General features: G+C 31.0%; 1 protein-coding gene across 3 annotated transcripts in view; it reads right to left on the bottom strand.

Moving 5' to 3' along the window:
- Nucleotides 1-4,929, bottom strand: part of LOC113785830 (uncharacterized) — a 7,266-nt gene extending 2,337 nt beyond the window's left edge. Inside the window, exons 1-3 of one of the 3 annotated variants that reach the window (XR_003472001.2) lie at nt 3,526-4,929; nt 3,013-3,212; nt 2,061-2,659 (exon numbers count right to left, since the gene is read on the bottom strand). Coding sequence is in view for 2 of the 3 variants with exons in the window: in XM_073364714.1 (XP_073220815.1) it covers nt 3,541-4,719 (1,179 nt within the window). In the remaining variant the exon portion in view is untranslated. Of the gene's footprint in view, nt 1-2,060; nt 2,660-3,012; nt 3,213-3,525 lie in introns of those variants that run through there. The other 2 variants (XM_027332918.2, XM_073364714.1) reach the window with 2 other exon arrangements.
- Between the last annotated feature and the right edge of the window lie 9,409 nt (nt 4,930-14,338).

Genomic DNA, 14,338 nt, shown 5'->3' with positions numbered 1-14,338 from the left:
ACCGCGAGCAAATCCGGTAAAAATCTCCGCTCGCAACGTGGCCTCCAAATTGGTCCCCTAGCACCGTGGCGTGGTAGTGAGCAACTTTTCCTTCTAACTCTTCGTGAAATGAAGCTTGGATCTAGAAGAAACGGAGGGGTTTGTGTTTGGATCTCAAATACCGTTTTTCTTCGTTTTGGAATCAAAGAGGAAGAGTGGAGTTGCGAAATCCTTTTTCTAACTCTCACCCAACCTTGGGTTACTAGTTTTGAAGAAAAGGAAGCGACGAAAATGAAAACGGGAGAAGGAGGGAAATCGGTTCACGGTTGATCAGAGGAAAAAGATGGAAAAGTTGAATTTTCCTTCCTTTCTTTTTCTTTCCTTTGTTTTTCCTTTCTTCCTTTTTCCTTCTTTCCTTTATATACTCTTTTCTTTTCCTTTTCCTTCCTTCTAGTTTTCCTTTCTTTTTTCCCCCAAACAAACACATATAAACATAAATATATATTTATATATATATATATATTACTTACCTTTAACAAATATCTCCAAAATATTATTAACTTTGGCTAAAACGCTTCCGAGCCAAAATCTAAAATACACAAAAATACATAAAGCACACTTTAAAATTACGGGTCTTACAAGAATATTATGCCCCAATCTAAGGTAAAGAAGATTATGATTCATTGAGCACTTACCAAAAAGGAATTTATATTTGTCTCTTCAATATCAATGAAGATCTAAATCACAACTTATCAAATCAATACATGTTGTTTTACCACTAAACTAAGTAATTGGAGTGGTTACATGTTTGTCTTTATACAGCAAGAGATAATTCAAATAATACGTAGGTATGACGTTGATGAATGTTACCTAAAGACTTATTTTGTTGGAGGAATCATACATATTGTGTTTCTTCAATTTAATGAACTAAATTATTATTTTACAAATTTAAGAAATTAAATTATGCAATCCTTGCAATCTGAAACATTATAATAGTAATTTATATGAACTTTCTTATATTCGTTGGTCATGTGTAGGTAAGTTAAGATATATCAAAAAGATGTTTTAAGGAAGTATCGAATCAAACTCGAAAACTTAACATAATACATATTTCCAACATTTACCTAAAGAAAAAGTTGTGTTTCTGTTGGCTATTTGTGTGTGCTTCGTTTCTTTTTGTTTTGAAGTTGTAACTTATATTGTACTTTGTGCAGCTGTATATATGATCTTTGCTTGTATTTAAAATAGAACAAATTGAGTGATGTTAAAAGTAGGTGGAAAAATGTTTTATATTGTCATTTATTTTGTAAAAACATTGTATTTTTATTTTTTTAAATGTGTTTATTTTATTTTGATAATATACTCTTTAAGTTAATTGTTGCTATGAAAAAAATAATGTTTATTAATGGAGAGATTTTGAAAATATTGAAAACAACTTTTTGGTTGTTGATATTTTCATTGTTTTTAGAAATATAAATTAATTGTTCACCAATTGATTTGAACTAAGGAGTCATGAATGAGAAAACTTGAGTTCAAACTCAAGTGAAAGAGAAAAATATTAAATTACCAATTAATTACTAACTTTAACTATTTAAAAAAGAAGTAAAATTAACTAAAAATATTTATAAATAAAAAATAAAAAGTACTTTTACAAAGTAAATATATCATAAATATTTCCCACACACAACTACAGATACTAATTCTCGAATAAGATCACAAAACTCTCAATCAAGACTTCAACTTATGCATAATAAACAACAATTTGTTTTACATGCACAAGAGTTATACAAGTTTTGCAAATGATAAACACAAACCCAATGGGACAAATCCAAAATCAATCGGGGACTGGGGACCAAATTTATTTATTAGTAAAAATTATATAATATTATTACTATAATATTTTAAAAAATAATATAGTTCTACCAAGGCTGCTTAACTTTATAGTTTCACCATGGCCAAGGAATGCAAATAACAACTCCAAAGTTTTTGTTAGGCAAGCAGGGGGAACATTTAAACACCATGTGAGAAAAACATACTTAGTGTTAACAAAAGAATAATATAGAACTAAATGGAGACTCACATTTAAACAATCATTCAACTAGGGTATATACCTTTTATTTGAATATATATACTTATCCAGCAGTATGAGCTGCATGATGCTACTATAGAACTTATCATTCAACTTCAAATGAAAGTAGATGATGATGCTCATACTCTTTCAGCAGAATATCATCACTCTTCTGGCAATGGGATCCATTTCCATTTTTTTTTAAAAGGAAAATATGTTATTCAAAAGAAAAGAGAAAATCGAAGAATGAAATAAAACAATGAACCTTGGTGGCCCAAGAAGACAATTTTTTTTTATATCATTGTACATAAGTAATAGAAAACTACACTAAGGCTCGTTTGGTTGCATGACGTGTTTTTTCACGTTTAGCCAAAATAGCGGCAAACTTTCCGCGTCAAGGTAGAAGCTTGGCTTTCTAGCTTCTGTGAAATTGCAGGGAAAGCTTGGTAGAGCACACAATTGGTGCCTCTGGCGCCAAACCAAACATACTATAAATATTCCGTAGAAATAAGGATGTGTAGAGAACCAAGGGAAACCTATTCAGGAATCCAGTGGAATTACTTATCAATATAAAGCCTAAGCCTTCATCTGGATTATGAAAATTGTGTGAACCTGCAATTATGAGTTTATACTGATGAATGGTTGGAATAGTAAGACATACAAAAAGATAAGTTCAGCAAATCAAATAACTTGGTCAAGGCAATTTAAATAATTCCAATTGAATCTTATCTTATTTGCTTAAAATCAAATGAAACACATCAACTACGGTTTTCTTTATTTTTCCTCATCCTATCCAATTAAGGTGCTTCTCGCATCTTATTTGTGCCATCCAAAAAATGACTTTGTTGTATAAGACCCACATTATCTTTATATTATTGCTTTAATCAAACAGAAACTTCTGGCTGTCTTATAGGTGGGATACATAAATAAATGAAAATAATACCTATGAACTATGATATTCAAACCTGACTCTACCATATCCATAAGGATAGATTGTTGCATAATGCTATCGGCATAGTGTTTTGAATAATTGAAGTATAGCCTTGATATTGAGATTTGGGACCTCTTCACAACAATTGTACCGCAACCATTATTACAATTGCATATGCCCACACTTATTGGCATTTTTGGTATTGGCAATTTCCAAAGTAATTGCAATTGGAACCTAAAATCAGTTCAAATTCAGCAACCTAGTCCGGTATAGCTTAATTTATGCCATATATTATTGGACTAAACAAACATGGAAGGATATCACAAAATAGTATTCCATGCACATGTATTACAGGCAAATTATTAGGTATTATTACAATTTACAGCCTATATACATCATGATTTTGAAAAAATATCACTCAAAACAAAACCAACATTTGTCCTGGTACGAAATGAAACAAGTTAGCTAAACTAGCTACAATCACAGTCTGTACGAAAAAGTATTCATGTTGAATACCAAACATGTTAAAAAATTAAGGCTAAAATACCTGAAAATTTGTTCATCACATGCCTGCTTTGTCCTTGGCGTGTGCTTGATTCAGTTTTTCTTTATAAAGCTTTAATATATAAGATGACTCGTCTTTAAAACAATTTACATATCTGTCAAAGAAATGCTTACTACCAACTATCAATGGTTTAGTTAAGCTTGCATTCTTTTTTCGCAAACCTTTCTTTTGAAGATATTGTATAACAGATACTCTTGGTATGATCGTTCTCTCCAGACTGGCCCCTAATATTCTTGGTACTTTGGCAATGACCATAGCATCCCAACCCAACTCATTGACCCAAAAACTCATCACTAAATTAATTTTATCAATGGATGTTAACATACAATGAGGCTGCCTTCTAAATGCTTCCATAACATCTTGATCAGACCAACCCCATTTCTTAAAGGCATCAACTTTCTCTTTCCATAAGGTTTTGTTTACAGATGTTTTGGCAAGCAATGCTATACCAAAAATTGATTGTGAAGGATTAAACCCCAAATCCTTTAATTCCTCCACAAGCTTCAGCATATTATGTGTGTATAATGACCGACACCAGTTCCGAAGTATCCTTGCAATGGTTTTTTCCGACACACCATTCTCAATCAGCAATCTGATGTTACATGGCACAAGTCTTGAACCAAAGAATTTTGGATGGTGAATTGCACAAGCAATAGCGTCCTTGTCAGATTGCAAGAATCTATAAACCAATTCATAAGTTGGGACTATGTGATTATCAAGGCTTGCCGACAAAACCAAGGGGTTCTTACTCAAAAAGTCAACAATGTCAGAGTTAGAAGCACCTTTGGAGAGAAAAAATTGAAACTTTGGCAAAACCCTTTTGGAGGGGTTGCAGGAAAGTAGCCCTGGTGTTCTTGTAATCATGTTGTGTAGTTGGGAATCAGAGAAACCTTGATTTCTAAAGAATGCGAGAACTGAATCAGGTTTTTGAGCAGTCTTAAATGTAAGACGGTAAGTGGAGCAGAGTTTGTTTGCAAAGAGTGGGGATAAGCCAAAATTGTGGATGAGGTAGGAGACTGCAAATGATGGTGAATCGGAAGTGTTGGTGCAGAAATGAAGAGAAAACGGTGATGGGTAGTGATGGAGAAAAGGGTAATAATGTCTAGAGGTTGATGGGAAAGTTAGGGTTTTGAGATAGAGAAAAGGTATCGGATTATGACGAAGTATAGTAAACATTTGATTAGAGGGGGAAGTAGTGTTGAGCTGTGAAAGTGGAAAATGGAGAAAAGGGTTTGAATATGAACTGAATAGCAGATCAACGAATGATTGTATAGAACACTCACACACGCTCACCGCCAGACGCCGCGGCTGAAGTGTCTCCGGCGGTTGCTGAAGTTTCTTTGTAAATTTTTTCAAAACTAAAAGGGGTTACTAGGGTAAATGTAATTTCGCCTCTTTTTTTATATATATTTCTATGTAATGTAACATTTTCACAAGTGGACCTGGTCCAAGTGGTTTGTGAATTGAGATTTAAAAATTAGAAATTTTAATAATGGAAAAGTAATAATTTTGTGACCTCTTCGTCTTTATGAATAAAATTATATATAATTTATATTAATTTAATATGTAATAAATATTTATTTTTCATAAAATAAATATAAAATTAATAATAAATATTTATTATTGATACATAAAAAATAAAAAATAAATATTTAATAATAATAAATATAAAAATTCTTAAAACATGTATCAATACATAAAAAACATATAGAATAAATATTTATATATAATAAATATTAAAAAATATGAAATAAATATTTATTATTAATAAATATTGAAAAAAATTGTTAAGTAGTTATCAGATGTTTTTCACTAAATAATGGATTAATATATTTTTTATTTATTTTCTTTAATTAGTTATAAAAAATTATAGTAATATTGCGGTACCTATATAGAAGCACAAATATTTTACTAATTTGTGTTAGATTAAAATAGAGGAGAAAAAAAAAATACGGCTAATTCTATATCAAAAAATGATCACTTGTTACATCTTCTTAATAGTTCCATGTCATTGATATTTATCCATCTTAATCTTTTAGCACCTCTTAAGAAAATCTCTATATCGTTGGGTAAAAAAAAAAATAAGCACTTCATTTTCATATATTTAATATTAAACCCATCTTAATTTTTTATCGCCTGTTTTTAATTTTTCTATAACCAACTCGTAAAATATCCCTACATTCGCACGAGTTCAACTTTTTGGTCCAATATATTTATAGTCAATAAAACAATTAGTTGAATACAAATTACACTTATTTTTTTTTTTTACTAAAGGATATATATAATTATTAAAAGTTGATTGTGTTGGTTAATATTCAAGAGTAGACTACAGTTTTCGTGTTATAATTTAACTCATTTTAATGCTAGCCATATTATAAAAAACTTATTGTTGCCACATTACACTATGAAGTGTCATTTTTTTAAACCACATTACACCATTTATGATAATAGATTTCAGTATAATTATTGTACCATAAAATCTTGAGGCATGATGTAGCTTAAATAAACACAAAAAAAAAATGACACTTTATCAAATTTTGGATCAAAATTCTATTATAGGACCAAAACTGGAGAAAAATAAAATGGGAGAACTATTTTCGTGATTCAGCTAAAATAGAGAAACCAAAACTACAATTAAGTCAAAACTAAATTTAACTACTTTTTCAGTGACAATCATTTATTTGACTTTTATAAAAAATTATAAATAATATATTATAATTATTATTTTATATTTAGAAAATATTCAAAATATACTATATTAAACTAATTGATGAATTATAAACATTTGTACCATGTATGAATTATACGTTACAATTGTTTTATAGTTACTCATTTTCATAAAAAGAATGTCAAAAAGTTCTTATATAAAAATTATAATCGATGTATTATAATTGTTTTTATTTTGATGTCTATAATATTACAAATACACTAATTATAATGATGTATTTAGTGATATTCATTTGTCAAGTATATAGTTTTTATATTTAATTATAATTAGTATATTAATATTATTCTATTTTTATTTAAAAATATCTAACTTGAATAAATAGATTAATTAATTAATAACAAATATTTCTCATGTATATGAATTGTATATTCCAAAAGCTTCTTTAGCGATTAATTTTTCATAAAAACAACGTAGAAAATTGAAGCATGAAAAAACTATGGTTGTATTATAGTTATTCTTATTTTATATCACCATATTAAAAAAAAAAAAATTTAACTAATTTTTAGTGAAAAATATTTATCTCGTGTATAGTTTTACAATTACTATATTATAATAATTATTCATATTTTAATTTAGAAGATATAAAAAATACTAAATTAAATAATTAATCAATGAGAATCGTTTGTCGGTGTATGAATCGAACAGTTCAAACTACTTCTTTATTGACTTGTTATAAAAAAATCATCAAAACACATTATGTGTAAAACAATTTTAGTTAGTGTATTATAATTGTTTTTGTTTTTATTTTGACGAAAAAAATTAACAAATTTTTTAGCAACAAATATTTGTCCTACATATGCTTATATGGTGACACATTTTCATAGAAAAACATTAAAAATTGTTGTGTAAAAAATTATGATTAGTATATTATATCTATTCTCATTTTTTGTTTATAAAATCAAAAATACTATTTTTAACGATATATTTACTAATAAACATTTGGTCACGTGTATAATTTTTATAATATACTGTAGTTAGTATACTATAGTTATTCTCATTTATGTTTTGAAGATATTCATAAAATACTAAATTAAACTAATTATAGTGATAAACATTTGTCCTATTTATGAATTATATGTTTCAACAGCTTCTTTGGTGATTCATTTTCAAAAAAAAACAACGACAAAAAAAATCGAAGCTTGAAAAACTGTTGTTAGCGTATTATAATTGGTTCTCATTATAATTTTTCATATTTTTATTTAAAACTTATAAAAAAAGAATAACTTTAACTAATTGATAAGTGAGAATCATTTATTCCTCGTATAAATTGTATGCTCCAATTAGTTTTTTTTTAAAGACTTATTTATAAAAAAAAAGGAAAATTTATGTATGAAAAATTATAGTTAATATATTGTAATTATTTTTATATCGATGATATTAAAAAAATTACTAATTTTAATTAATTCTTTAGTGACAAACATTTATCCCGAATATAATTTTCATAATAAATTGTATGCTCCAATTAGTTTTTTTAAAGACTTATTTATAAAAAAAAAAGGAAAATTTATGTATGAAAAATTATAGTTAATATATTGTAATTATTTTTATATCGATGATATTAAAAAAATTACTAATTTTAACTAATTCTTTAGTGACAAACATTTATCCCGAATATAATTTTCATAATAAATTATAATTAGTATTTTATAATTATTCTCATTTATTTTTATAAGATATTTAAAATAAACTAATTAATTAATGACAAATATTTATCTTGTATATTGTTGAGACAAAATCTCTCAAATGATTTTAATGATAACAAAATTACTTAAGAGATTATGATTGTGGTTAATGACTAACATGTGCTCTTGAGTGTATTCATTTAAGTTAATAGGTCATTAATCATTAAGGCAAAAAGAAGGAAAAAGTAATTTTGGCCTGAGGATGGAAAACCCTCGTGAGGATGGAAAACCATCGCGAGGATGGAAATTGCTGCATGCGCGAGGATGGAAATTGCTGCAATATCTCCAGATCTGGACAATCTGATTTCTCACCAGAATATTGTGTTTATTCAATTGTATATCAATGTCAAAAATGAATAAACAAAGCATTCAAAGCTAGAGTCAAAAGGTCAAAAGAAAAAGGTGAATATGGCTACATCTAGTATGTAAAGGAAAGGCTAGCAAAAGTGAAAGCAACCTATCAAGCATGTGCAAATGTCAAAATCTGATCATTAAATGGGCTTGCACGTTTTTATTCATAAGGAAGTCAAGTTAGCAAAAGGCAACTTGAAACAAGCCAAAAATGGAAGATCACATGTTGCTGCCAGATCTGATCCTCGGACTGAGTATGACAGTCCTATTTCATAAAGTGGCTTTTTCTCTCTTGTCCACTTCACCTCAAAAGTTGAAGCCAACCTAGACCTTAAAGACTTCGAAAAATGCAGCTCAGAAACAGCCTTGCACTCTGATTAAAGTGAAAAAGCAAGGACATGTCAAGATCAAAGACTATGCTGCAAGAGGATGGTTCTGCCTAAGCCTAACAAGCTGAGTGGCAGTTCTGTAATTTTGATGAAAACCTTGGATCCTTTGAAAATGAGCTCCAACGGTCATCAAGGGCTTGGATCTCTATAAAATGCATACAAGCTCTCCATTGGAAGACACACAACACACTTGCATAAAAAGATCAAGCATCTTAAAGCTTTTCAAGAAGCAAATCACATCCTCTCTTATTACTTTCTTTGATCCTACACTATATCTTTGTATATCTTTTGAGAAAGTATTAAGTATCAATCACTCTCATTCTACTTTGTAATTTCCTAGTGAGTGAAGCTAGGAAATAGTTGGAAATTGATTGTAAGCTTGGTGAAGCTTGATAATACACGGTTGTAATCATCCTCGGGTTGAGGATTGATCTGTTTTGAAAGTTAGTGAAATCTCACAAGGGTGTGAGGACTGGACGTAGCCATCATTGGGTGAACCAGTATAAAATTGTGTGTGTGTCCCTCATATTCTGCTCCTACTCTTTTACTCAGCTTAGATCTAACGATTTAAAAATCCCATCCTCGAGCTAGCCATCCTCAGAGAGAGGATAGTTTTTAAAAACCACTTCAAATATTTTTAACAGCAAAATCCCTATTCAACCCCCCCTTCTAGTGATATTTAGCTACAACAATTGGCATCAGAGCAAGGTTCTCTAAAAAATACACCTAACAGTGTAAGAGAAAAAGATCCAAAAAGAAATATGTCAAAAGCTAAGTACATTCCTGAAGGAGGATCATCCAGCCGACCTCCCTACTTGGATGGTACAGATTACTATCATTGGAAAGGCAAGATGAGGCTATTTCTCATATCACAAGACAACAACATGTGGTCTGTGGTGGAAAATGGAGATCATGTCATTAGGACCAACAACGCAGATGCAACCTCCGATGAGAAACCTCAAGCACAATGGACGGCTGATGAAAATGCAAAGGTACTCCTAAACTCTAAAGCTCATTTATTTCTAACGTGTGCTTTGTGCAGGGAAGAGTATGACAGAGTTGAAGAATGCAAAAACGCTAAAGAGCTATGGGATACTCTAAGAATTCATCATGAAGGATCAAGTCATGTAAAAGAAGCAAGGATAGATATGAGAGTAAGGGATTTCGAACTATTCGAAATGAAGGAGGATGAAACCATTGATGAAATGTTCTCAAGGTTAACCATCATATTGAATAACTTGAGATCTCTTGGAAAGGTATACTCCGTTCAAGAAAGGATAAGAAAAATTCTAAGGAGTCTACCAAAAGAATGGAGACCAAGGGTAACTGCCATTACAGAAGCAAGAGATTTGACCAACATGAAATTAGAAGATTTGGTTGGAACTCTAAGAGCTCATGAACCATTGTTATTGGCTGATAAACCAAACAAAAAGGGAAGAATGATTGCTCTAAAAACCAGCCAAACAGAAAGCTCCAAGAAGAATGAAGATGTCATAACAAAGGAAAGCGCAGAGTATCCTCTGTCTGAGGATGAGGATGACCTCGTTCTGATTTCCAGAAAAATCCAGAGGATGCTAAACAGAAGAGGACAGAATAGAGGACCTCCTCAAAAAGAAAAAATTGACAAAAGTCAAATAACTTGTTATGGATGCAACAAGATGGGACACTATAAAACTGAGTGTCCTCTCAACAAAAGGAACTCTAGAAAATTCCCATACAAAAACAAATCCATGATGATCACTTGGGATGATAGTGATGAGTAATCCTCAGAGCAAGAAAAGGAAGAAGAGGCCAACCTATGTCTCATGACAAAATCAGAAAATGACAAGGTAAGTATTTCTGATCTATGTCCAAATTGTGAAAAATTAGAAGTTGAATTTGATAGCCTTTTAAATGACTCATACACTTTATCTCAAAAATGCATGTTTCAAAAAACCCAACTTGTTGAGATAAAGAAACAAAATGAAGAGCTACAGAAAAAGAATGATGAATATGTTAAAATCATTCAAGAGTTGCAGCAATCTCACTTTCAAAATTCTGAGAAACAAAAAATTCTTGAAACGCATCCTCCTGACGAGGATACAGAAAAGGAAATTTTGAAAACTGAGGTTATGGAACTAAAAAATGATATTTCCAACTTTGTCAAATCTACAGAAACATTTCAAAAGATAATGGGGTCCCAATCTGGAATATTTGACAAGGCTGGAATTGGTTTTAAAAGCTCTCAAAAACAAAAATTATATGAAAACTTTTTCTTGCCTAAAAAACGAGAGGATAGGCCTAAATGCACCTTTTGCAAAAAACTTGGGCATACTTCCAAAATCTGTCATGCTAAGAAGAAAGCTAACAATGAAAAGGCAGCATGCTCATTCTGTGGTAAACATGGGCACCATGATTCTATTTGCCATCATAAAAGGAATATCCTCAAAAGAGGAAAAACTAACCAACAAGGACCCAAAGCTATATGGGTACCTAAGTCTCTTTTAAACTCTAAAACAGGTTCATCCTCTAATCAACAAAAGAAAGCCTTGGTACTTGGACAGTGGTTGCTCAAGGCATATGACGGGAGATAAGCACTGCTTCATATCATTGGAGATAAATGATGGAGGATCAGTCACATTTGGTAATAATGATAAAGCTCAAATAAAAGGAACAGGTATTATTGGTAAGAATAATTCTGCAAAAATTGAAAATGTTCAATATGTGGATGGCTTGAAACATAACTTGCTAAGCATTAGTCAATTATGCGATAGTGGTTTTGAAGTTATTTTTAAGCCAACTCTATGTGAGGTTAAACACTCATCCTCGGGTAGAGTTTTCTTTTCCGGTTTTAGAAAAAAGAATTTATATGAACTTTATCTTGATGATTTACCTACTGAATCTTGTTTTGTTTCCATTGAAAAAGATAAATGGATTTGGCACAAACGAGCCGGTCACACAAGCTTAAACACTATTTCTAAATTAGCAAATTTAGAATTAGTAAAAGGTCTTCCAAAAATTAATTTTGAAAAAGACAAAGTTTGTGAAGCTTGTGTGAAAGGAAAACAAGTTAAAAGTAGTTTTCACTCTAAAAACTTTGTTTCAACAAATCATCCTCTTGAACTCATTCACATTGATCTCTTTGGTCCTATCAAAACTCCAAGTCTTAGTGGAAAAAGATATGGCTTTGTACTTGTTGATGATTTTTCCCGTTTTACTTGGGTTCTATTTTTAAAACACAAAGATGAAGCCTTTGAGGCATTCCACCATTTTTGCAAAAAGATTCAAAATGAAAAAGGTTCAAAAATTGTCTCGGTGAGAAGTGACCATGGAGGTGAATTTGAAAATGAATCTTTTAAAAATCTTTGTGAAGAAAATGGTATTTCTCACAACTTTTCTTGTCCAAGAACTCCCCAACAAAATGGGGTTGTTGAAAGGAAAAATAGAACTTTACAAGAAATGGCTAGAACTATTTTAAATGAAGCCAACATTGAAAAATATTTTTGGGCCGAAGCCATTAATACCGCTTGTTATATTTCAAATCGTACATCCATTAGAAAAATTTTGAACAAAACTCCATATGAATTATGGAAAGGGAGAAAACCAAATATTTCCTATTTTCACATATTTGGGTGTTATTGCTACATTCTAAATAATAAAGAAAATTTGGGAAAGTTTGATCCAAAATCCGATAAAGGAATTTTTCTAGGATACTCCACAACGTCAAAAGGTTATAGAATATATAATCTTAGGACTCAAACTGTGGAGGAATCCATGCATGTTATTTTTGATGAGTTTGATGACTTGTGTTTAGAGAAAAAGGATAAGGATGAAGAAGATGAAAATACATCCTCACAAGTACCCGGTCCTCACGCAGAGGATGAGTCTGATCCAACCTCTCAACAACTTCCAAGAGGATGGAAAACAGTCACGCATCATCCTCTAGATCTAGTCATTGGGAATACTGAAGATGGTGTGAGAACCAGAAACTCTCTAAGGGAAAATACTTCCAACATGGCCATGATATCACAAGTTGAACCCAAGACAATTGATCAAGCTATTGGTGACAAATCATGGGTTGAAGCTATGATGGAAGAACTCTCACAATTTGAAAGAAACAAGGTATGGAATCTTGTACCCCATCCTCTGGACAAATCGGTGATTGGAACTAAATGGATATTTAGAAACAAACTAAATGAGGATGGAGAAGTCATTAGAAATAAAGCAAGACTAGTGGCACAAGGGTACAACCAACAAGAAGGAATAGATTATGATGAAACGTTTGCACCCGTAGCAAGACTTGAAGCAATAAGAATCCTCTTAGCTTATGCTACTCATAAAGGTATAAAACTATTCCAAATGGATGTGAAAAGTGCCTTTTTGAATGGGTTCTTAAATGAAGAAGTGTATGTTCATCAACCTCCTGGGTTTGAGGATGAAAAACGACCAAACCATGTGTTCAAACTCTCTAAAGCTCTTTACGGTTTAAAGCAAGCTCCTAGAGCTTGGTATGAGAGGTTAAGTTCTTTTCTAAAAGAAAATGGATTCATTAGAGGACAGATTGATACTACTCTTTTCAAGAAAACACTTGAAAAAGATTTATTGATTGTTCAAATATATGTCGATGACATTATATTTGGATCCACAAATGAAAAAATGTGTGAAGAATTCTCAAATCTCATGCAAAGCGAGTTTGAGATGAGTATGATGGGGGAATTAAAATTCTTCCTTGGTTTACAAATCAAACAACGAGAGGATGGTATTTTTATCTCACAAGAAAAATACACCAAGGATTTGCTCAAAAAATACAACATGAGTTCTGCCAAGAGTATGGGAACTCCAATGCACCCATCCTCCTCACTCCACAAAGATGATGAAGGAACTCCTATTTCTGAAAAGGAATACAGAGGGATGATAGGATCCTTGCTGTATTTAACTGCAAGTAGACCGGACATAGTCTTTGCAGTCGGTCTTTGTGCAAGGTTTCAATCCTCTCCTAAAGAATCTCATCTCACAGCTGTAAAAAGGATTTTTAGATACCTTGTTGGTACTATAAATCTGGGAATTTGGTACAAGAAATGTTCCAATCTTGACCTTATAGCTTATTGTGATGCCGACTACGCGGGAGACAAAGTTGAAAGAAAAAGCACAAGTGGTGCTTGCCAATTTCTTGGTAAATCCCTAATAAGTTGGTCATGCAAAAAACAAAGTACCATTGCTCTTTCAACCACTGAAGCAGAGTATGTATCAGCCGCTCAATGTTGCTCACAACTGCTCTGGATAAAAAATCAGCTTGAGGATTACTCGCTAAGGTACGCAAAAATTCCCATCCTCTGTGATAATACAAGTGCAATAAATCTTTCTAAAAATCCCATTCAACATTCTAGATCTAAGCACATTGAAATTAAACATCATTTTATAAGAGATCATGTGCAAAAAGGGGATTTAGAACTGATTTTTATTGACACTGAAAATCAATTAGCAGATATCTTTACCAAACCTCTCCAAGAGGATAGGTTCAAAAAGATCTTGGATGAACTTTCAATTATTAATTTGTCTAAAATTAATTGATTTATCTTGGTCATGTTATTATATTTTTTATTATATAATTTTTATTTTTATTGTATTTTTATATTTTTATCTGTTTTGTTTTAAAAAATAAAAAA

Source organism: Cicer arietinum, chromosome 1 (genome assembly GCF_000331145.2).
Source record: "Cicer arietinum cultivar CDC Frontier isolate Library 1 chromosome 1, Cicar.CDCFrontier_v2.0, whole genome shotgun sequence".
Taxonomy (NCBI): domain Eukaryota; kingdom Viridiplantae; phylum Streptophyta; class Magnoliopsida; order Fabales; family Fabaceae; genus Cicer; species Cicer arietinum.
This window is presented reverse-complemented; position numbering and strand designations above follow the sequence as displayed.